This window comes from Lepisma saccharinum, chromosome 13, assembly GCF_977018435.1.
Source record: "Lepisma saccharinum chromosome 13, izLepSacc3.1, whole genome shotgun sequence".
Taxonomy (NCBI): Eukaryota; Metazoa; Arthropoda; class Insecta; order Zygentoma; family Lepismatidae; genus Lepisma; species Lepisma saccharinum.
Window position 1 is genome coordinate 47767770 of NC_139241.1, and position 26317 is coordinate 47794086.

The 26317-nt window shown below is 36.4% G+C and overlaps 1 protein-coding gene across 8 annotated transcripts in view; it reads right to left on the reverse strand.

Moving 5' to 3' along the window:
• Liprin-beta (liprin-beta 1) overlaps positions 1 to 26317 on the reverse strand; it is a 124834-nt gene that overhangs the window by 27125 nt on the left and 71392 nt on the right. For 7 of the 8 annotated variants that reach the window (XR_014442881.1, XM_083134115.1, XM_083134114.1 and 4 more), the window contains 6 exons: positions 25471 to 25587; positions 19531 to 19726; positions 9095 to 9218; positions 7510 to 7635; positions 2886 to 3048; positions 1173 to 1445 (listed from right to left, as the gene is read on the reverse strand). Coding sequence is in view for 7 of the 8 variants with exons in the window: in XM_083134115.1 (XP_082990241.1) it covers positions 1173 to 1445; positions 2886 to 3048; positions 7510 to 7635; positions 9095 to 9218; positions 19531 to 19726; positions 25471 to 25587 (999 nt within the window). In the remaining variant the exon portion in view is untranslated. The remainder of the gene's footprint in view (positions 1 to 1172; positions 1446 to 2885; positions 3049 to 7509; positions 7636 to 9094; positions 9219 to 19530; positions 19727 to 25470; positions 25588 to 26317) is intronic. The other variant, XM_083134113.1, reaches the window with a different exon arrangement.

The window sequence follows — 26317 nt, forward strand, 5'->3', positions numbered from 1 at the left end:
CAACGGAACATTTTTTTGGCAAATATAAGACATCGGCACAGTGGAAAACGGGAGTTATGATACACATAAGATCAAAGTAAATTTTTGCAGAAGCTTGGATGACAGATCATTAAGAGGGTTGACGATCTTTAGTTGGCCTATGTGGCTTTGATTATCTCTAACAGTTTCGCTTTTTTATGAAGTGTTACAGGGAACAAAGAATGCAATTTGAATGAAAGCGGTTACCGAAAGTTGTCGGCTACAAGGCCAAGAGTTGCTCACTCATGGGAACCTGCTGAAATCTAGGTCAGAGCTGGACAGATGGTCCAGACTTCCGGGCACCACGCATCTGTATTTTGGAACATTCCTGCAATCTTATCTCTAATTTCTCAAGGTGGTGTATTTATCGATGAAAGAGCTTGACCTGCCATATACATAGACAAAGACTGCAAGTCCAGCAGAGTCACTTCAGGCTGCTCCCCCCCCCCCCCTTTTTCAATCCAGTTGTCAGCAGCTCTTAGGACAAGGAAACAAGTCAAGGTCGATTTAAAATAATATCCAAGCACATTTGATCTTTTCTTCTCATGTACCCAAGAGCAAGCAAAATCAGAATGGCAAAACAAGCCTATCGTGTTGGCAGCGGCCGTCGGGTGCAGGTTAACATTGGCACGCTTGCGGGAGGTTGGGGTAGAGGTCAAGTGCTATTGGATATCACTCAAGCTTGGTGTGGTGGTGTCTATTTTTAGATCAGACCCACTTGCAAGTGGTAGAGTGCTCGTGAAGGGAATGAGTGCGAATAAAACGAGTGCAAAAAACTTATTTTTCGGTCTATTTCCTTCAATTTTTCAACTTTTTTCCAAATTTTTCACGGTTCCTGGGAAAAGGGTCGTTACTTCGGGAGGGTCGTTATATCCGGGGTCGTAGAATCGAGAGTTGACTGTACTAATTTTTCAAAATGTAAAATAGAAATAATAACCATTATGTTTTGTGATTTGAGTAAATACTGATACAAATGAACAAAATAGACAGAACTGAAATATCATGTGCAGTTGTGAAGAAATGGTACATTAATTGCTGCCACACATTGGTGGTCGATATACTGTAGCTGTCTGTAGCACAGTACACACAGCGATCAATTCATCAACTGCACATGCGTAGAAGGTTAAAACTAATCAAAATTAAAGACCTCTTACCTGAATCCCTCTCCGAAGACTCATAACATGGAGCATTGAAGTAATATGTAAATATGCCAAGTCATCCATGGTGAGACGATGCAACACTCTCCCATCAATCCTAGCTGCCAGAAAAGTGTCTTTGTATTGAGGCAAACCCACATCATCAAGCCACCTGAGGACCCAGCTCATGTCCAAGTAGCCGGCTGACTCAAGTTCAGGATCCAACTTCTGGCATGCTTCTGTGTTGCGGGCTAGCAATGCCAGCTGGAGCTTCTTGCGGTGAAGGGGGTTCTGGAAACAGAAAGGCATTAATTAAGTAAGCTTTAAAGATATTAGGATAACGATGAACAGTGGTACAAAAATAACTAAGACTGATGATTTACCTTAAAATTCTTTCTTTGTTTCCTACACAGAAAATGTTAAAAATCCATTTTAGACAATTTTTGAAAGAAATGACTGCCTATTATTAGAGGCACATATTTTTGGTAAATAAAAAAGCAAAATTTCGGTATAAAAACTGAGTCAATTTCGGGTTCAAAAGCGGTAAATAAAATAAAATATCGGTGTTATAGCGGTGAATAATCACATAAAAAATGCTATATAAAATGACATTTTGGTTTTAAAATTGTGAATATAATCCTAAATTTGATTTAAAAACTACACTTATTCCACAGAATTAACATTTCACTTCTAATAGCCCATTTATGTAGTTATCCGAGTATTAAGTTTATTTCTGTGTAAAGGAGTCAATTTTTGTTTCTCCAATATTAACAGCAGAATTAATCAATTTTCCGGGAATTGCATAACTCTCAGGATAATTCAGACCTTAGAAGGTGTCGCGTCGGTGAATAAACCCTAAATTTCGTGTTTAAGAGTTAATTTCGCTTTTTTTGCAGATCATTTCGCATTATTTCGTGACAAAACATGGTCACAAAATGCATCTCACACCTTTCAAAAACATTAAAAATTAACACTACAATGTGTTTTTTCAAATTTCGTTTTTTTCGTCAAAAACAAAATATGCATGCCCCTACCTATTATGAAGACAATTGGCCTCCCTCCTTCTCAGAACACAGTTTCTAACAATCCTTAAGAACGTAAGTTAAATTTTAAAATTTTTTATCAGTGTTGTTGTTTTGTTGTTATTTTCCTGCCATTACAGTTTCTGTATACAATGGTCATTCGGTACTGTATCTGAAACTTAAGTAAATACCAAAACACTTAACCTTCATTTATTCGACCCCTACTTAGGTGAAGTTGGAAATTAACAATTAAGAAAATAAACACTTACTTAATGTAAAAAAGCCAGTTAAGATGAAAACTGAAGCTGCATTTAACAAGAGAAATAAACCTGCTTTATCTATTGATGCATCCTGGACTCTATTTGGCAGACTAGGGAGGCTCTGGCATCTGGACTCGCAGCCAGTTTAATCTTATGTAAGGCTTGTGTTGTTGTCCCTATATATTTGTGATTGTTCCTTAATCCATCTTATCTTACCACAACTCATAATCATCTTTCCAATTAACCAAAAGGGGCAGAAAAATGAAGTAAAATAAACTGCCAATCAATGAGTCAGTGTGATAGCAAAAATTCTTGACCACAAGTATAATTTCTTGACTTTCTTGCCTCGTAGACACCATAAATAAGCACACTGAACTGATTAATCCACAGTTGATGATTAAAGTAACATATCTCCATCGTTTGATCAATTCTACCCTTTAATACTTTACCTTGATGTTCAACTCTTTCTCCAGTTCGCTTGAAGTAGCAACCAGCAGTTGGCTTCCACTCTTGAGCCATCTCTTAGCATCAGAAGTATAGCTTTCAAGACCAAGGTCAATCAGCCAATTGCATATGGCTTCCACATCCCAACTGGCAAAGGGAACTTCAGGTCTGAAATTAAAAACAATATGTATGGGTTTTGCATCATTTTACAATAAAGTCTGCAAATTTTAAAAATGGTATTAGAAATAAGTACAGCAAGCATTGGTTTTAACTATATTCCGAAAGTTTTGTAATTTAAATTTAGTTCTAATTAATTAACATTATACTGGACATAAATATGCTGAGGCTTTCTGGTTTTATACTAAAGTGTTTATAAATGAGATTATAATATGAGTGTTTTTACTCATTTTTTCAAAACAAACACTTTGAGCTTTTAAGGTTTTTGAGCTATTTTAATATTAATTACTTCCCAAAAAAAATTGAGTAAATTATCTTTTTACTTTCGTCTTCTAATTACACCTGTATCAAGATGAAATGCCAACATTGCACATCCTGTGAAAGCCCTAGCCATTTCATCCAAAATAAACAAACACTCTATGATGAATTGTACTCAATTTATGATTTATTAGAAACTAGAGTGCTGGATGGGACCATTTTCGTTTGCTCAAACTCATTTCAGTCTCCCACGCTCGAGCAGGCTACGTTTGATTGTACCGCACTCGTAGTGGAATGATTGGCAACGTCCCGCATTACATAAGAAGCACTGTCAACCTAAAACCCATACATGGAAGGAAACCACTCTATGAAATTACAATTCTAAATAATAATTCTGTATATTATTAAGTAAGGCTCAAATACAATATATATGAAAGTATGCAATATCTAGAGACTGAAATATAAAATGGATACACATGCTGACGACCTACATAAGCAATTACAAATATCGTATCACAGTGCAACAAGTACGTGTTCATTGTTCACCTACTGAAATGGATAATCAAATTCTGCAAAATAATTAAATGCAGTTATAACATTCAATCGAGCATCATTTTAATGTGACAATAATCATATAAAATGTCAGCCAAGGCAGTTTCAGCCCATAATCAACTATTTCATTTTCACATATCTTGGTAAGATATACAAAACTGCATTTTAATATGGAGATGATGACCATGTTCACTTATTTTTCAATTTCACTTTGTCTTTTACTTTACAATCCATATTTGAGGGCTCACTACCAGTGGCGACTCTTAGCTTTTCTTAGGTGTAGGGAATTATGATCACAGACCAAAAGAGAGAACAAAGAACATACTTTGAAAATGTGTTCAATTAAACAGGTACACGTATCACTTGTACACTGCATTCAGAATGTTAGCTACAACTCTGTACCCAAGGGGGCCATGCCCCTCTAACAATAAAATATTTACATACGATCCTAAAAATACATACGAAAATATAACATTGACAATTTTTCAGATTATGAAAGAATTTCGATTTTTCTCTTGCGTAAATGAATGGGTTGTTTGTGGAAATAGGTAAGCTCCAGAAATCTGCAGTCTGCAATATTTGGTCGTTTTAATATTTTAACAACTGATGGGAGATTACCAGACGTCCCGATACCCGATTTAAATTCATTACAAGAATAATTGCTAATACGTAGGCCTACATCATTTAATTTATAAATATAGTATTTTCTAAATACAGAATTATCGTGGCTGTTCAATGATACTGGTAGAAGAAAATTAAAGGAAATTTGAAAATATGACAATTGCAGAATAGAGTACTATTCTAATACTTGGTCTATAAGCGATTGCATTGCTGCTTGTTTGTCTGGTTGGGAAGTCAATAGCACCGTCTAGTTGGCTGCACTTTTTGACTCGCTTTGACTCTCTTTGCTCCGAAGTGTCTAGTTGGTTGTACGGTGCAAAACAGAGTCGTCTAGTTCGTTGATTTTGAGTCAAGTAGTGTATTTGGTGTCTGCATCGCCTGCACTACCTTTCGGACTGGTGTATGTTTGGTGTATGGTCACGTGGTGCGTGCTAACTAATCAAATGAGCGTTTAAAGCAGCAGACAGACATTTGTTGAATCTTCTGAACTTGAACTCCGCTTTCCGTCTAGTTGGTTGAACGTCATTTCCTTGCACCACCCTGACACTGGACACACCTGCACTGTACAGAGTATCAAAAAGTGCAGCCAACTAGACGGGGCTTATGTGTCTATGGGGAGTTTTAATTTTTTCGTATGTCCAGCTGCAATACTACCATAGTGTCGTTGTCGCATCTAATACTCTGCCAGTATTTCGAATCTTCCCGCACTAAAAGAATAAAAAAATACCTTTCCTCAAAGTATCTTCCTTTGAATTAAATTTATCTGTCTCCCAAAGACGAGCATTTAGAGGACTTTGCCAAACACAGGGTGCCGGATGCCAGCGAAGTTCAAATTATGCTAGGTTTAGAACAATAATCCAGGGTTGGCATCACTGAATATAGGAAGCCCTCGATGCTTCCTTCGCTGGCCATTTAACGGAGCAACCCCGCCCCCCCTCTCCTCCACACCCCTCGCCCATCCCGCTGTAGGTGGAAGATCGAGGTTCCTCAGCAGATGGAGCAAGCGAGTGAGAGAGAACAGTAGCAAACCTAGTAAAATGTATGCATATTGCGCTCATAATTTAATAACGTGCATTAAACTCCTAAAAAAGTAGAAGACTGGAAATAAGTGTAAATGAACTGTATGAAGTTCCTCACTTCCTACATGGAGGAATCGCCCCTGCTCACTACTATAGACAAATGATGGAAATACCTTACTAATAGGGTTTGAGAGTTTGAGTGTATTTCGCTCATTCGAGCATTTTTCGCTCGAGCGGAAGATCTGTCAATTCTGTATGACATCTAGCATTGCCCGTGCAAACTATTTGCCGCTCGAGCGAAAAACGCTCATTGCAGGACTCTGTTAGAAACATTTCCATGCATTTGAACAGCCCATGCTTCAATATTCACATCTACTGAAAACTAAAACCAGCTTCTGATAAACATTCAATATTTGAATTGCATTCTAATTCAACTATATCATGGGCATAAAAATGAACTGAAAAGGCAAAACTGTAATGTCACCTCTAGTTTTGGAGAAATGATGTGTAAATTGCTGTCATCTGGCGCTGGTATATATATTGTTCGGTTGTCCACTAAAAGTTAAAAATAAGCTATGATAATTCTAGTGTGTTTGGGAAAAGGCACATTAGTCACAAACTGTGATTTCTGAATCACAGCATAATTTTGTTTAGGGCATGTGCAAAGATTCTAAACATTGACGATCCCACATGTATATCATGTCTATAATGTTTGCTATTACAAGAATAAACATAAAATAACTGTCTGCTGTGATATTGCATATTTTGCTTTTTCCCCAAAGAGCCTAGAATTTTCACTACATTTAAAAAAGAAGTTATATACCAGCATACAATGTTGATCAGACATTATCCATTGTCTAACGCTTTTACTTATTCCAACACTACACTTTAAGAGTGGAGACGTTCATTTTGAACCAAGCTCCCTCAGCCTCATGACCCAACCTCACCATTGCCCTCATTCTATGACAACCTCACAGCCCACACTTGCCATTACCTTCACCCTCGTGACTCACCAAGCCCCCAGCCTCACAAATCTTCCAGAGGGTGAGGGTGAGGACTGCCCTCATGGGGGTGGTCACCCTTTGGACAGTGAACACCTGGGTTATTTCAGGAAAAATAAAAATAACATTTCGAACCCAATCTGACCACCTGACATGATGCCTATGATTCATGACAACAGTGCTACAATTGAACCTGTAGCTGATGTCCAGATGGTAGTTTGGTTTGTATTAGTTTTTAAGTCCACTTAAGCACAGAAAAGCTGAGTTGGGTTGGTATTTTAAGTCCACTTTATGCACAGTAAGGCTAATCGGGACTGGACCTACGGTTTCAAGTGGGATCTGAACTACTGTACCATGTGCCTCCACCAGGTATCAAACCCGGGAACCCTTGATTACAAGGCAACGACGCTACCATTGCACAATCGGGGAGGCCCTAAAAGCTAATTGGAACTGGACCTACAGTTTAAAGTGGGATCTGAACCACTATGTGCCTCCAACAGCTATAGAACCTGGGACACCATTGTTACCACTAAGCCATAGGAAAGACCTGATGGGACACCATTGTTACCACTAAGCCATAGGAAAGACCTGATGAAGAGATGACAGTATTACTAGTCAATTGTGGTTCCGATTCAGGATTTTCCAATGAAGAATTTATTTGTTACTTTTAGCTAAACCCTCACAACCCATGGAAACCCTCATGTCTCATCCTCCAGATGGTGAACACCTGCTCTCATCTTCGCATGAACGAAATTATTTTTGTCAGTAGTGGGGATTGAACTTAAAATTAACTTGCGCCAAATGTGTACTGTAGTGTTAGAGTAAGCAAAACTAAAAGTACTAGACAATGGATAATGCCTATTTAACATTACACATTAGCATAGAAGTAGTCATTAACATTTAGACTCAAAAACAGAACGGAAGTTCATCATGGTTATACACATATTTCTGAAACTTTCAAAGTGTACTCATAACACAAAAGGAATTTTAAAGGTACATACTCTTGACTCTGCTTCAGATCCCTTGACCAGCCAAGTCTAGCTCCAGCAGTTGCTCTCATTCCTCCACGCTTGAACTCTCCTTCCGACAAGCTGTCATCCAGGCTACCTGACCCACTCCTTTTTAATCTGAAGAGAAGAAAAAGACCATCAGATTACCAGCATGGTGCTTCTGGAAAGGGCTTTTAAGAAAAACTTTCCAGAAAGCAGTGACCTGACCACGACAACATGTAACTGCATATTCTCACCTGTATTAAAATTAGGGATGGCCAAATCTGGATATCGGATAAATTTCTATCTGGATTATCCAAAATGTCCAAATATCCAAATGTGTGCATTATACAGACAGTTTATAATTTATCAATTTTGCAGGCTATCCGTATATTCCTTTATTTGTCATTTTCGTATTTCACTGTACGGATTTTCTACAAATCCTTCATCAGATCTGATCTATCCAGATATTCGGAATGTTCAGATTATCCAGATATTTAAATTATTTCGATATCTGGATTATCTGTTGCATCCAAAATTGATATTGGATAATTTGAAATCCAGATTTTGTTATCATCTCTAATTAAAATCACTGTAAAGGGTCCCAACAGCATGAAAATAAAGAGGCTAAAACGTGTCTCACCCGTTCGAGGATTTTTATTGTTACACAATGTGGTGTAGGGTGTTTTATCCTGATTTCAAATATAAGTAAAAAAAAAAAAATAAATTGCTCCCCTGTGCTTTGCACCATGCCATGAAGGCATATAGGGGTGTGGGGTTAGGGCCCCACACTTTCTTGATCTCGATGTAATTGTCTGCATGTGGCATCTGCTACCATTATCGATAAAGTCTTCATTTCATTATCTTATACTAGGACTGAGCAAATAAAGATGCTGATGTATTGGTATCAGGAAGTATTGGTCGGAATTCATTTACTGATACAAGCCGATATTTTTCTGGCATTTTGACCATTCAAGGTGTCTGCAAAAATGCCACGTGACACTTCCACAGAGTATACTTATGCAAAATTCAAAGTGCCTTTTCATTTTGCACCAGTTTTGCATGAACTTGATTTTGTAATTATGTAACATGTATTTTAATATTTTGTTGTAATTCTTACAAGAGTCCAAATAACCTGGAAATTATGCAAAATCCATAATTTTTAGTTATTAACAATGTGAGGAGAAATATATTTTTGTGGTTAAATAATTTTCTCGTATGAAATTATGAGTATCTTAAAGGAAAACTCGGGTAGACTGAAATAGTACAGTTCCACTGGAAAAATAATTGATACACTGAACTGTTTTGAATTATTACACAGTATCGGGTTCAAAATGTCTGATAAGTGAAAATTGAAGGGCCATGCTCTTCTCTGTTCACAAACTGCTAGGAGTAGGTGTGAGCCTACATATCACCCGGTTGAATGACTTTGCAGGAGAGCTGATTGAAGTTTGAATGTGGATTTGAAGTACACTACAAAATTTTGATAATTCACACCACTTGACAGCCTTTCTGCATCATTCCAGTGTACTCGCAAATGGGTGTTACCCACATAAAAATATATATATATTTAGTTTCTTAAGACTACAATACTTACTTCCCAAAAATTTTCTTAATACCCTTTGGCTTGTTTGATTGTGAGCTTAGAACGTGCTGGGACGACTGGTGGCTGATGGATGCACCATTATGAATCTCATCATTTATCACCTTCTCAGTTTCAGCTGCAGAAAATAAACAAGAGAAAAAGATAAGAAAGACACTCAAACAAATTCCTTACGCAGGGTGTTGAAAAGCTTTCACTTCATTCACTAACACTTGTCTTGTAAAAAGCATAATTCTCATTATCACCATGAGCAGTGATGGAATAATTGGCATAATCTTCATCCAAACAACAGATATTTATTCTCATTCATCCATATCTAGGTAAGATGGCCAATATCCAGATTTGTAATATTATATGCCTGAAGTATAGGCGTGTTTCACCTACGTCACAAACTGTTGCATTGTGCGATCGAGCAGCCAAAATTTTCCGATTGTTGATTAGAATATGCCATCCTGGCGAGAATAAATCGTGCCAACAGAGCAGTGGGGTGAACATTTCTATTTAGGTAAGTTCATATATCACATTCCTCTGTGACGTTTAGTACGAATAGATTGAACTGGTGTTTTTTTATCATACTTGCAAGTAGTGTTTTCTTGTTATTGTTTTATTTGGTAGAAAGGTGTTGATAAGTTTGATGATAAAAATGATAACATTCTTTCATCTTGATAATTGCGCATTTGTACTTGATTATTTATATTTAATTCATTAACACAAACTGTTATTAATTGTTATCCTATTCATGAGGAAAGGTGCCGGTAGTAGGTTTTGTGGACTGTCAGAAAAAAGCACTGCTTGGTTAAAACATGTTAATGACTGTATATCAAAGTACGTATCTCAAATTGATTGGTCTATTTTACTTCGTTTTTCTGCTATATTTGGCTAGTCATTAACATCAGTCATGCCCAGGCCGAGATTCGAATCCGGGACCCCTACCATCGTAGTGTGTTGTGTTAACCACACCGTCACTGAGGCCTGCATATCCCAAATTGTTAAAGCAAGGAGTGAAATTACTGTTCTTGAACAACTCAACATTTCAAATTACTGCCCTTGAACAAACGTTAAAAGGAAACATAGAACATAATGGCTGAGTCTTGAAATTTTCAGTTAATCCGTACTCAAGGTTGTCAATGACCACTTTCTCCCAGCCCGAGCGGGAAAAATAGGTTACTGGATGTAAATATTTCAAGCAGAATACAAACCACTAATAAATACGAAAACAAACTGAATCTGTAGCTGGTTCAACTAGAGTTGGCCTTTTCGTTGCATTTTTATGCAATGTTACCGACATTTTACACAACACAACAACGAACGCTGCATGCTTGGTATTTCGTTGCAGACGACAAACAGCTTTGCTGCAAACATGGCGGTGGTGCGAATCCTGACGTCACACGAAACCCACCTATAGCACATGATCTGAAAACTGCCCACTTTCGATAAGTAGCCTATTGGTTACAATCTTCACCTTCGTGGAATTCACATATTTAATTTTGATTTTACACTGCGAGAACAACTGAGAAGTTACCTGAATATGGAAAGGTCCAGCACTATAGTCTACAAAGCCAGAACGAAGCTAGTGTGGGAATTGGTGTGACAATTACACATTATCCAACGATAGCATATGGTAATCTAATCGTGCTTCTACATTGAAATTGCATGTGACATCACACAATGGTAAATTGTCAAAAGTTGCTTGTTGCTTCCTGTGTCACAGCATTCAAGATGAGACAGATTAATCGGTTTGAGTTTTGTTTTCAGTCCACTTTATGCTCAGATAGGCTAACTGGGACTGTAACCAGTTTCAAGTGGGATTGGAACACTAGGTTCCTCCACCAGGTATCGAACATGGGACCTTTTGATGACAATGTTACAACTATGCTTTTCCGAAGTGGTTTATCAGCAAAATTACTAAGATATTTGTATATCTATCAATAGCTTACAATTCTTCCAGAATTTTCCACTTAGGAATTATTTCTATGATCATAAATGTATAATTTGAATGCCACTGTTTTGTAAAGTAAGCAGTTTCTTTTGAATCGTGAAACATTTGCAGTTACCACATTGCAAAAAATAACTAAGGAGGTTAATGGACCATTCACGTTCTGCAATGAATATTTGCAATTTTTATACAGGATTGGTAGAAACTCAAAGTATGTTTTCAGTCCATTTTATGCACAGATAGGTTGAGTGACAATAGACACCATAGCAACTGCAACAGGGTGTTCTCATGGTTTAGCCTACAGCGCTTTCACCTGTTTCGGCTGTTAAAAACTCACCTTGATGACTAAAGTTTTGCAGATGATGTAGATGTTGAATGTGAGGTACAACTGTGGCTGGGACAGAAGTCCAAAGACTTTTATGCAGTAAGTTTTGGGGCACTGATAAAGCGATGGGATAGGTGTATCAATGTTCATGGAGATTATGTTGAAAAATGAAAATGGTTCTAAAGTCAGTCTCTCACTTAGTATTTTTCAAATAACATTTGTGACCTACTTACTGACTTAGCCTTGTATATCAGTATTTTACCACTATTGGCAAAAAATTAATATCTGTACATTCTAGATTTCAATTTTCGTAATAGTATATATTTGGCAGGTTGGGTGGCTCTCATACTGCTTAACAGTTAATGCTCACAGCTATGGCAGAAACCCAGCACCATTTGGAGAACTAGGGAAGTTGGAAATGTTGACCATGTTTTGGTCAACAAAAAGGCTGCTTGTTTTATCACGACTTATTTCTTGGCTCCCAAGTGACCCAATTGTAAGGGTTCTATCTTTTGACACTTTCAAATCCTGGAGGAGCCCCAAACTCACGTTGATCCAACATCAATTTACGAGCTCTTGAAAAGAAGCAAAGGCTCTGGACTAGAACAAGGGCAATGGGACATCGAGGACCACTTTGCAGGCCTCTCAAAAGGCTGTCGCACAACAGTTAAGTTGAGTTTAAGCTGGATTTTTTGGCCATTCCTATCAATGGGATACAATATCAGTTTCCTCAAAAAGTTGCAAGTACACAAATAAAATGTTCTAAAAACATTTCAGCCAGATCACATATTTCTTTGCAAGTGGCCATTCTTCAACTTCCACAAGAACTTGTTGAACTTGATTGATCTATGTAAGACTACTACATTGTTAAAATTCATATCATGCATGCTGCCTATCCTAAGAGTAACTGCCATAAGAAAAACATGCAATGAATTATTTCATATTTACTATCATACAAACAGGAAATTAGAAACATTACTATTAAGAGTGTTTACATGAATGCCATTTGTCCACACATAGATACAAAAAACCATGTAAGTCTTATCTAGGTATGTGTTCTTAGTTCATGATTCCAGTGAGCTAAAGTGGTTCTATGCAGTACTCTCAAGGACATTTATGAATTTTAAAAAAATCCCCTACATATCAGAGTAAAATGTTAGACATGTCCTGGAAAAAAAATGGAAATCTGATAAACCTTTGCAAGTACCAAATTATCCTTTGCAAGTACCAAATTATAAGTACTGTCTTTATCCACCCCTAATCCAAAGAAAAAATTAAATATGCAACAAATGATTTACATTATGCTGAACGATAAGCTTGCATACAAAAATACATTACTACTGTTGTATTACAGAAAAACAATACATCACAAGAGGGGAAAGATAAAAGGAGGATACATAAAAAATTATAGGCATGCTGAGAAAAGAGCTAGTACAGAAATTTTGCACTAATTAGATTGTTAAATGTAATTACCTCATTTGGTCAGAAACTCACTGAAGATGTACTAAAGCAAATAAGTCTAATGATATGCTACAACATAAAAGTATAGTAAAATTATCTTCATGAACTTTATCAGTAAATTAAATATAGTTAATTACATTAGTGAAAGAAAGGTAAAAATTGTATTAACAAATGTACTGATTTTTTTTTTAACCAATAAGGTAAGTATGCATAATAAATATAAATTTCACTGATATTGATTACATACTCATATAAGCACACATTTACTCTATTGAAGTTTCTACATCCTGCATGCCATTACATTAGTACCTTGGCATCTGTCTTTGAAGATGAATTCTTAAAAATGTATTTAGAAAACGTTAAAAATTAATGTTACTTTCATTTCATTTTACATAGATTATTTACAAACACTGGATCTGTAATATTGTCAACTTTTTATTGATAAATCACTATCATGAACACTCCATAACTGAAGAGATCACACGAACAAAGTTTTTTAGGGATAAACAAATAAAGACAAAAAAATGTATATACCTTTGAGAATAGGGCAGTGGTAATAGATGTACCTATACCTCAAACTTCTATTTGGTATAAACATGTGTAGAAGAAAGCAAACTGGCCGACTGTTTCACACATTCTGTGAAATATGATGTACGTTACTTACAACACTGTTTGTGTGATTGCTTCAATTACTTTGTAGTGACACGTCACTTATTTTTAAATACAGGGAGGGCTTGTGGCTTCTCTTTACTAGTTAGTTCTGTATTTTACAGTGTTTACATGAATCTCACATTCATATCATTAGAAATTCAGTGTCGGAGGGGGGTATGCTCACCACCACCATACTAATTAATTCCCATTCATAATCCTCAACAAATATTTAGATGTTTCCAAATAAGGAAGTGCTGATTTAACTCCTATCAAAATTATTATGTTAACTTCTGATTTTGTTCTTATTAGATTGCTTCAGTGAGAGGATTTTGCAAACTATTTTGCACAGATGACGCTAGTGAATGGAATCGAGAACTTCTTCGCTCAAGCAAGTAACGCTCGAACAAGCAAATTGTGCAGTATACATTCAAAACCCAGTAGTACACATATAACCGTGATTTGTCTGTAGTTGTTGGCCCTCAAATATGGATCGTGAAGTAGAAGACACAGTGAAATTGAAACTTAAGTGAACAAAGTTTTCATCTCCATGTTGAAGTTTAGTCTATCTTACCAATTCACAGTGTTATACGAAAATTAAATAGACGATTGTGGGCTGAAACTACCAAGGTGAATATTTTACATATATGTGTATAACTATTCTCACATTAACTCATTAGCTGCGGCAGATCTATATAGACTCTCTAAAAGGGGTCCTTTTTCCGAAGCGTCTATATAGAGATGGTATTTCAAAATTAATGGTTGATATATTACGGCAAGTCATTTTTAGTCACCACATTTCATGCTTTTATAAGTCTATTTGGTATGCTTAAATTCTGCGGGTGATCGACCCTGAGCCGAGGTCAGATTTGAACTCTCTCTTCAAAGTTCTTTTCAACTTTCCCTGGTGGTACTTGTCCGCTATCAGTCTCGTGATGGTATTTAGCCTTAGAGTTGACGAGCTGTATCTTTGCGGGTGAACCCTGCCCAAGTCCGGCTGCGCAGTAGCAAGGGGGAGGAGCTACCAGTTGCGCGTCATTATCCTTGCGTTCTATCCTTGATGTCGACCACCCAAAGGGCGAGTAGGTGGCAACTACATAAACGTATCTCTCTCAAACTCTGCGCGGAGTAGCCAAGACCACCCGCAAGGATACAGCTCGTCAACTCTAGGAGGAATCTACCTCCCGCTTAGGGATGCATTCTCGAGCAACTATCCCGGGTTCAATACCCGGTGGTGGTACATAGTGGTTCAGCTCACACTTTAAACTGTAGGTCCAGTCCCACTTAGTCTTACTGTGCATAAAGTGGACTAAAAACACCAAATCAATCAATCAATCAATCGAGCAACTATAAAGAGAAGACTTGCCACATAATGAAGCTGAGGAAAGCAACCTATACAGAGACTAAAACACTCATTTTTTAAGAACCGACAAACCATCAACAATGGTATGTTTGCCCAAATAGACTTTACAAAACTTGGATATGTGAATTATATGTCCATAGCAATAAAAATAATAACAAACTATTAGAATTGTGGCTTGGGTTATTTACTGACATACTGGATTGGTAAAATAACCAGTAATTTTGCTGATAAACCAATATACTAGCAATTCATTATGTGCCATCCCTACATTTTAATAACTACATAGGTACAGTCAACTCTTGATTCTACGACCCCGGGTATAACGACCCTCTCGAAGTAACGACCCTTTTCCCGGGAACCGTGAAAAATTTAGAAAAATTTGGAAAAAAAAAGTTGAAAAATTGAAGGAAATCGGCCGAAAAATGCATTGTTTTTTCCTCCACTCATTCCCTTTACGAGCGCTTTACCACTCACAGTTAGGTCTGAACTAAAAATAGACACCACCACACCATGCTTGAGTGATATCCAATAGCACTTGACCTCTGTCCTCCCCTCCCTCAAGTGCACCAATGTTACCCCGCACCCGACTGCCACTACCCAACGTGCCAGGCTTGTCTTGCCATGCTTGCTCTTGGATACGCGAGAAGAGAAGATCGAATGTGCTTGGATGTTATTTTAAACCGACTTGACTTGTCCTAAGAGCTGCTGAAAACTCACGGGGGAGGGTGGGAGCAGCCCGAAATGACTGCTGGACTTGCAGTCTTTGCCAATGTGTATGGCAGGTCAAGCTCTTTCGTCGATAAATACACCACCTTGAGAGATAAGATTGCAGGAATGTTCGAAAATACAGATGCGTGGCGCCTGGAAGTCTGGCCCATCTGTCCAGCTCTGACCCAGAGTTCAGCAGGTTCCCGTGAGTGAGCAACTTTCAGCCTTGTAGCCGACAACTTCCGGTAACCGCTTTCATTCAAAACGTGTTCTTTGTTCCCTGCAACACTTCATAAAAAAGCGAAACTGTTAGAGATAATCAAAACCACATAGGTGAACTAAAGATCGTCAACCCGCTTAATGCGTTGTCATCCACAAAAGTTTACGTGCATCATAACTCCCGTTTCCCACTTCATACGTTTTCCTAATTGTGTCGATGTCGTAATATCTGCCAAAAAAGTGTTCCATTAAACGACTGACTTCTCCCTCTTTTCCTGTCAGCAAACGGGGGGGGGGGGGGGGGGCGATGCAGATTGTTTCAGCCAGGATTTTCTTGCTGATGCGGGCTGATTACAGGCGAGGGTGGAAAAGAAACCACCCCTCTTCCTTTCCTTTGACGTCTAAAATGGGGCAACCAGTTCTAGTTATATTCTTGAAAACGAACAAAAACCATAGAACAAGTAAAAAAAAAAGTGACCCTCCCCCCTTTCCCCAGCTCATTCTGGTGGTGTGCACGGCAATGTTGATAATTGCAGAATTCAGTTTTTTTTATTTATTTCTTTATTTATTATTATTATTTTTTAATGCTGTTGTCTGCATAGGAAATATTGCCCGTATTATTGTCTGTTGCATGGTAAAATGTAAAGCAAGGGTCATTTCTTTCTTCTTTGCACTGCTGTTAAATGTTCCGTCTTGGACAGTTGCGTTATCTTTAAAATGCTGGGACTTTTCTCTTCCGCCACCTGGTTACTTCCAGCCGGTCTCCTTGTTTTTATGATGGAGCTGGCGCCAGTGTTTTGTCTAGCGTCTGCAAAGCTCTAGCTTGCCGATAACAGAGATGACTCATCCAGAGGGAAGGCAAAAGTTATTGTTTTGAATCTCAAAGCTGTTTTGATTTGACGATAACAAAATTCGATCTCCAGAAAGGAAAGCAAGAGTTACAATAACTTCATGTTCCCCCTTCTGATAAGCAAATCTGTAAATTTAATTTGCATCCCCTTTTCTTCCGAACCATTCATGTGGAGGAAAAAAAAGTGTGTTCAATGTAGGAATGGTCGCTGAGACTGATTAAAAAGACATTATTCAAGGGGAAAACGTTTGGAAGGGTGGGTGTTTGACATCGAGAATACTCCTAAAACCAACATTAAATCGTCCATTAACGATTAACGTGAGAGTAAATAACGATCTACCATTTTGATATGTGAAAATGTGCAGTTTCATAAAGCTTGTTTTCAGTTCATTTTATGCTGATGGGCTAATCGGGACTAAATACACAGTATAAAGTGAAATTCAATTCCAAACCCAAATGATTATCGACTGCCACGCTGTTTAATGACTTGTCCTAGAATACGCATTGGGTGAAAACAGATCGCAAGTTGCGAGTTTCCTTTTTCACTATGGATTACAATGCAAGTCAAGGAAGGAGTTTGGACTGCTCCCTTGAATGGGGAAGGAGGGTGAATAAAGTTGGTTGAAGCAAAGAAAAGTGACTTTTTTTTACGATGTATTTTACACAGCCGAACCAGAACGAAAATTACAGCCCTGCCTTTATTTTTATTTTTTGTCTGGTACCTAGAGAGGTTGTGTTGTTTCTCCCGAGAGATTTAATCTTACCAGTTAATCTTATAACAGACAATGCTCCAGTAAACCCGTATAAAATCCAACATTCATTTTGCCCGATTATCTCCCGACTTTTGCTGGCACCAGTCTGACTGGTGTCAAGATTCTTCGAGTTTCGCTTGCAATAAGCGAGAGATTGTTTTCCTTTCCATTGGTCTCAGTGCAAACGGGTTTCTCATGAACTAGAATTGTAAGAATTTCCTGGAAAAGCAATGACTGTGCACAATTGAAATAAAGTAACATTATTTTAAATTCTCTTTTGTGAAAACTTTTTCATGTTCTATTTTCCTTCTCACAACACGCATCCTGTGCATAACAGGTTGTATAACTACCAGGATAAATGGTGTTACCATCTCCTAGGCATCTTTGCGTCCGTTTGAGCTCCCTTTAAGCTGCAAATTGGTGCAAATTCCAATAACGACCCCTTCAAAATAACGACCCTTTTCCCGGGAACTGTGAAAGGTCGTTGAATCGAGAGTTGACTGTATATTTTTTCAATTATAGTAATTTTTCTTAGTTTTTTAAGTCAATTTATACGTTATTTTTTTGCAAAATTGTAGGTCATCAATTTGTAAGCCCTAATATAGTGGAACCCTGATTATATGTTTCTGGATTTTACATTTTCTCCCTTTACACATTTCATTTTACCCTTCTGGCCACAGTAAAACATTAGGGATGAGCTTATATTACGAATGTATCATTATTGGCTGATACCAGTGTTGGAATTTAATTACCAATATCGGCTGATACCTTTTCAGAGTCCATATATCCTGGGAATTATGCAAAATGCATAATTTCCATTAACTTTGTGTGGAGAAATGGATTTTGTTAATATATGATTATCTCATGTTAAATTAGGAATATTTTCAAGCAAAATTCTGGGAAATAACTATGGTATAGTCTAAAGTTAATAAACATTCTGGGCTGTTTTGCTTTGTACTAATTTTCAAGTACCCGTATCAGTTTAATCCTAAAACAAAATGTTGCAAATAGGGCTCAAAAGTTGATGAAAAATCTTTTTTCTCTTACAATGAAGACAATGCTAAATCTGATAGTAGCCTGCTTCCCTTTAGTTACAATCCGAAAACAGTGTTCTGCTCTTTTTGGCAGTTTTTGTTGCATTTTTTTATTATTTCTGAGGTCTCTTTTTTCTCTTTCTCCACTGTTTCATGAATTATCTATGCATTTGCTAGCATAACTCACATATTTAAATTTCCTAACATAGTATTTCCAGCAAGTACATCATTAATTGAAAAACATGGTCAATGGAAAAGCACAATATTATTTTTCACTGAAATCTTTAGCAATGGATTAAATGATTGCGGTAAATTTATTTTACCTCCAGCAAACAAATACTTTGGGTGAAGTGTACTTTGAGGCTTCCTTGCCAGCCACTATAATCTCTTTAATGTTTTTTTTTTTTTTTTTAAAAGTAAAATTAGTCACATTATCAGATTTTGACCAACTACTGTATCATGCAAGGCCACTCTGAAAGAGGATAAAATTACGAAAGAGAAAACCTTGTGGTGCATTTTATGTAACCTTGCAGAAAAAAATAAAGAAAATTAGTACTTAATTGTTTGTTTTTTAATTTTGCTTCAGTAGCATAAACTACAAATGTTTTTTTTAAAATTATTAAACTACTCTCTTGTAATTTGCAAAAAAAATCAAACTTGCACTTTAAGAGTGAAATTTATTTTTAGGACACTTAGAAAAACTACACTACTTTTTTAACAATTTTAAGGTAACTTTTTTGAAAATTTTAGGACATCAACTATCAAGCCCTAGTTATAAAATTTACCCTGATATGGTTTCCCACATTATAAGGCCTTTACATGCAACTCCCTAAAGAACTTATAACCAAGGTTCCACTGTAATAAGTATTAATGTTAAGCATGCATCCCATGCAGTAAGTAAAACCATATCTTCAGTGGGAATTTGACCGACATAGGTGCAAATTACTTCTGCACATGCTGCATAATTACGCCTACTGTTTTGCATTAGTCTTTTACGAAGCAAGATGGTACTATTTCACCGTTAATAAGCTACTTTACAATTTCCTTAAAGCCTGTTTGCTACAGTCAAACGCTCTAATGTAAGAAGTCAAGCAGAGCTGCGGATACAACATGCCTATAATATAGGTCCGTCACCTAAATTTGGAGCAGAGCAGCTCCGAATACCCATCACACGGAAAGGTAGGAATGAAAGGCCTTTACCAAATGCCACCCCCTTCTTGTTCGTGGGGTAACCGTCCATTTCGGGGGAACTCACGGCTGAGTTTTCACGGTGGCGAGGTAGGGTTCCAAAGTGATGGTCAACTTTCTGTCGGTAGCTCGCTGGAGGTGTCTGGAAAAGAATACAAATAGGATATTAATTAGCTTTTCACTTATATCAGACACACTATTTGTATACTTTACAATATTAATAATTACTGTACATATCAGGGGAAAATTGACACTGTTTGTTATGGGATCATTATGACATACCTACAAAATACTGATTTCTTTATTGGCAGAAAAATCAAGTAACGATAAAAATCGAGAGGCAATCAAAATTCCATTAGATAGTAACAATGTAAATTTTCTCAGACAACAATAACATGTGGCAAAATGGACATATATGAAGAAAACCAGAGAATATTTAAACAACACAGAATAATATAATTTCAAACATTTTACAATGATAAGAATTCACCTAATCCTTTAGTTTGTTAACTAACTAACTAACTAACTAACTCTCTAGCCTTCTTAAACCCGAAGGTTCATGGCTGCAGCAACACAGGCCTTCCATCTGTCCCTATCTTGAGCAAGATCTATGTACTCTTTTCCATCCCTACCGATTTCCCTTAGGTCCATCTCGACGTTGTCCCTCCATCTTCGTCTTGGCCTTCCTACTGGTCTCTTACCATCAGGTTTCCCAACAAGAATCCTGTAAACTCCTCTTTCCCCTCCCATTCGTGCCACATGGCCTGCCCACCTAAGTCTTCTTGATTTAATTATTCTAATAATGTCTGGACATGAATACAAATTATGTAGATCTAAATTATGTAACCTTCTCCACTCACCTGTCTCCTCATCCCTTTTAGGTCCAAATATTTTCCTAAGGATCCTATTTTCAAATACTCTCAATTTATGTTCCTCTTTCAATGTAAGGGACCAAGTTTCACACCCATATAATACTACAGGCAAAATTACTGTTTTGTATATTTTAACTTTTAGATTCTTAGATATTAAACGAGAAGACAAAAGTTTATGAAGAGAGAAGTAACATGCATTTCCTGAATTAAGCCTACTTTATATTTCCTCTTTAATATAATTTTCATTTGTTAATATTACTCCTAAGTATTTGAATTTGGAAACTGTTTCAAACGAGTTGTTATCAATAATTAGATTTTGATTATTACCTAACACTTGGTTTCGGCCTGTAAGCATATATTTAGTTTTCTCTTTGATAACTTCCAAACCTATCTCTTTAGCAGTTTTGAAAAATATTTTAGCATTATTCTTAATTGTATTCACATCATCCCCCAGTAAGTCTACATCATCTGCATATGCTAACAACTGAGTCACACCATTTAATTTTAGTCCTTCTTTAGTTTCGTTTACCTTCCTAACAGCATATTCTAAGGCAAAATTAAAGAGCAATGGAGATAATGCATCTCCTTGTTTTAACCCATCATGAATTGTAAATTTGTCAGACATATTAATACCCACACGAATTTTACTTTCTGTTTCACTGGTGCATATTTTTATCATACTAACAAGCTTCTTAGGTATTCCAAACTCTACTAATATATTATATAATTTATCTCTTTTGACCGAATCATATGCTTTTTTGAAATCAATGAATAGCTGATGGACATTTTGATTATATTCCCACTTTTTTTCAAGTGTCTGTCTGATGTGAAAAATTTGATCTGTTGCGTTTAAATCCACATTGATAATCACCTATAATTTCAATAGCATATGGGGTTAGTCTTGTTAAAAGAATGTTAGATAATATTTTATATGTTGTTGAGAGTAGAGAAATTCCATGGTAATTATTGCAGTTCATTTTATCACCTTTTTTAAACACAGGAACAATTATGGATTCTTTCCACTGTTGAGGGATTTCTTCTTTATTCCATATTAAACAAATTAATTTATGAATTTGACAAATTAATGAATTTCCACCATATTTAATTAACTCAGCTTGTATTAAATCAATGCCAGGTGCTTTGTTATGCTTTAGCCTTTTAATAGCATCTTTAACTTCAGTCAAGTTAGGTTCTGGGACTAAAGGTTCTGCTGTGTGTACTTCATTCACTTCTGATTTATCTCCTACATGGACATTTAAAAGGTCATTAAAGTAGTTCTTCCATCTATTTAGAATATCGCTTGGGTCAGATAGAAAATCACCGTCTTTATCTTTTATCAAGTTTACTTTAGGTTGCCACCCCTTTCTAAACTCATTTACACCTTTATATAAATCTCTGATATTTTTATTTTTGCTGTTTGTTTCAATTTCGTTAATTTTGCTTTTCAAGTAATCTCTTTTTTTACTTCTAAACGTGCGGTTAACTTCTCGCTTTATTCTATTATAATTGTTTAGATTTGTATCATCAGAGTTATTTAACCACCTAAGTCTAGCCTGATTTCTTATTTCTATTAGATTATGACATTCATTATCAAACCATGGCTTACTTTTTCTCGGTTTATGGTATCCTATACTTTCTTTAGCTGCTGATTCTATTGCATTACATATGTGCTCCCAATTCTTATTTACGTCCGTTTCATTTATATTTTCATCATCATTTAAATCCTGCAAAACATCAAATCTATTTGACAGTTTAATTTGGTAATCTTTCTTAATTCTTTCATCAGTAAACTTTCCTGTATCAAATTTTAGAACTTTTAGATTTTGTTGCTTATGATTTATCACTGAGAGTCTTTCTCGTAATTTAGCAATTACTAAATAATGGTCACTGGCACAGTCAGCACCTCTATGTGTACGAACGTCAATTATACTAGTATGCCTTCTCTTATCAATGAGAATATGATCTATCTGATTATGAGTTTTACCATCTGGAGAAGACCAGGTATATTTATGGATATCTTTATGTTTAAAAGTGGTACTTTTCACAATTAAATTCTTTGAGGTTGCAAAAGTAATCAATCTTATCCCATTATCATTACTTAATTCATGAAGACTTTCTTTACCAATCGTGGGTTTAAATGTCTCTTCTTTGCCAATCTGTGCATTACAGTCACCTAACAGAATTTTCATATCATACTGAGAAAATTTATCAAAGACCTGTTCTAACTCTGTATAAAAATCATCTTTAGTATTATCATCTTTATCTTCCGTTGGTGCATGTATGTTTATTAAAATAATTTTACACCACCTACCCTGTAAAACTGCATATGATATCCTATCATTAATAAATTCTACTGTGTTAAGAGCCGAGATAATTCTATTATTTATGAAAAAGCCTGTTCCAAAATTATGATTTTCAGTACCACCATAGAAAAAAGTATAATTTTTAGTTTTACAATTCCCTTCTCCTGGCCACCTAACTTCCTGGACAGCTACTACATCTAATTTATACTTGACTATCTCATTAACTGTACACTGAAATGCCCCAGGCCGGTAAAGGCTCAGAACATTCCAGGTGCCTAATTTAATATTTTTCTTATTCCTAACGTAGATCTTATCCTTAGTCCAGGGACCTCCCAAAGTAGTCCCCACCCGGAGATCCGAACGGGGGACTATTTTACCTCCGGAATATTTTACCTTGGGAACATCCATGGCCTTAGTTTGTTAACATGTATGTATATTGACAAGAAATAATGTCTTACACTTTGCGTTGGAATGTTTTGTTTGTTTGTTTCTTTCTTTATCATGTATAAAACTTTTGTTATTATATATTTTTCATACACTTCTGATCTATGGGTAAGTATTATTTAGTAAGAGGACATGTGGCATCTCTCTTTTGATTTAATTAACATTTAAAATTAAATAACAACGACAATGGAATTATAAAATAATTTCACATTCTAAGAAAATTATATTTCACAACATCATTAATAACTAATCCATGCATGATAAACAGACATGCACAACATTTCATTTGCAAATTGCCCATAGTACAAGATTGCAATTTAACAAGATCACACATTCAAGAATACATTTGCAATTCAATGATTTATTTAACAGATACTGACTAAAATGTTGTTCGATTGCACTTTTGTAGCCATGATCCAAAGCACACAAAAACATCCAAAAAAAAACTTGCTGCACAAACACAATATGTAGCAGTAATATCAATGTTCTTCTTGAAGGTTCGCATAACCACTTTTTGTACATGCAAAATAATCTAACACAGTTATTTTAGTGGTTTTTATTTGATTTTATCTGCGACGTTTCGTTGTGGTTTCCAAGAACTTTTTCAAGCTACACATACAGCAACACAACCTCACATGGCTAGTTACTCTACACTTCTAAGGAATTAATGTCCTTATTTCCTCCTAGGTAAAACTGTTTTTTCCACCTTGCAGGTGTTATGGCTGGCTGTTTCTCCCCCTCCCCTCCATCCTGTAATCTACTCTTCTTGTCTTCCCTCCCCATCTCCTTCTGGTGGCACTGACCTTCCCTTTTTCCCTGAACTGATCTGGTAAGGTGAAATCTTCCATTTTTGTGCAGAAAATTGAAGGTGGCTCTGGAAACTTAACCAACTTGCTGTTCACATGCTTTTTTAGCAGTTCTACCCATTTTATTCCAATTTCCCCTTCGTTTTTGTTAATTTTTTCTCCCCTGTTATGAATATGTGCTTTGTCTCTGCCACTTCCCTCTTCTCCTTCATTTTTACTTTCTTAATCTTGTGCCCATTTGTCAACATATGTTCACTCAATGCTGTTCTTGGATCTTTCTCTTTAATGTTTCTCCTATGTTCTTTAATTCTTTCGTTGATGCTTCTCCCTGTCTCTCCTATGTACTTGCTTGTATATCCGCCACATTCTACTTCATATACCCCTGCCGTTGCCAATTCATCATTCTCCTTCTCTCCTTTGTACTCATTAAAACATTTCTCAATGCTCTTTGGTGGTTTGAAAGCTGCTCTTAGTTCATACTTTGCATAGATGTTTCTTATCTTTTTCTCCATCTTTCTTCTGAATGGAACACTCACATGCTTCTCTTCCTGTACACTCTTCTTCTTTTTCTTTATTGTTTGTCTCTTTCTTTCATTTTCTTCTCTGTTCTTCTTATGATGTGAATTATATCCCCTGCTTTGAATCCATTTTCCTGTGCTGCCACTTCCACTTCACTTCTCTGTCATAGCTTGCTTTATTGTTGCATAATCTTGTTGCTCTGCGTACAAAAATTCTCCCAAATGTTGTCTTTGGTTCTGCTTTCATGTGCCGATTCCTTGTGGATATACTTTACCCCCGCTAACTTTTTATGGTACACTCCGGTTTCAATTCCTTTCCCTTTCACTTCAATGGATATATCCAGGTAGTTCCATTGTCCATTTCTTCTTTCGTATACTTTATTCTTTCATGACCTTCATTCAATAATCTAAACATTTCTTGCTACGAAGATCAGATCATCCACATATCTCTTGAACAGTATCACCTCATTTTTCAAGGTTTCCAATGCTCTCTTCTCTATCCAACGTATACATATATTGGCTAACACACATGATAAGGGGTTCCCCATAGCTAGAGGGACTAGCCATGTGAGGTTGTGTTTTTGTATGTATATCTTAGTGTAGCTTGAGAAAGATCTGGGAAACCAGAACGAAACATCGCAGATAAAATCAATAAAAACGACTAAAAATAACCATGTTAGATTATTTTGCATGTAGCAGTAAATTATCACTGAATATTTTGACATATTACTGAGACTTTCAATAACAAATACTGATAAATATGATAAAATGTGACTTTTAACTGAAGCATCTCATGCCTCAAATATCAAGTCTTCAGCACCAACTTTAACATGAAATTACAAAATAGTTCAAAATTTGCTGCTAACTTTACACTTTGTCAAATGTTACAAAAGGTAGTTATTTCAAAACGACAATGGTAAATCAAAAACAGAACATAACATACCCGAGGTGGAGGAATATCTCGGAAGTCGTCCGTGCTGTCGTGGTATATCACTCTGCGAGGACTACCTCCAGATACTGATGAAACTGGACTTGGAGATGGGGAAATGCCCCCAACAAACTTAAATAAAACAAAAATCAAACTATAAACATAAAAACAATTTCATTTCTAAATACAAAATGTGAAAGACACTAGTTCAAAAAACAGAAATGTACTGTACTTGTGAGGAATCAATTTACACATCATAAAGTAATGTTTCTTCTGTGGTATGATTTTTAGTTTTCCCAACAGATAGAACATTATTGGATGCAAACTTTCAGTGCTACGATATTGCAACATTAGTTTACAACACCTTCTAGAGCATGGGTCTTCAACCTGTGGCCTGCAAAGTCCTTGCCGTGGTCCGTTTGAAAAATTAAGTACTTAACATAAAAACGGGTTTAAGTAGATGGTAGCATCTTACAGTTCTCAATATCGTAGTGTAGCTTCGTGGCCCATGAGTGTCATTGAAATTGTTAATATGGCCCGCACTGCCTGTTGAGTTGAAGACCCCTGTTCTAGAGCTATCAAATAAATCTTTCACACAGCTTGTCTTCTTGGTTGCTTGGATATTTGAAATCGTTTCAAGATGCCATAAGCATACTTTCAATTAGAAATATCTTGGTAATGGCAAAAACAAAACATACGAGCAACCACTCTCAACATACGCACATTTTTAGAATTCGTAATACTGTAGTGGCAAGAAAATCTTTGCTGAGACAGGGCAAACATCCAATAGTGCATTAAGGAGAAGAGTGACAATTTCCCTGAGGTGCTTCTCTCTGAGGCAGCTGGGGAGCAGTGTTGCCAA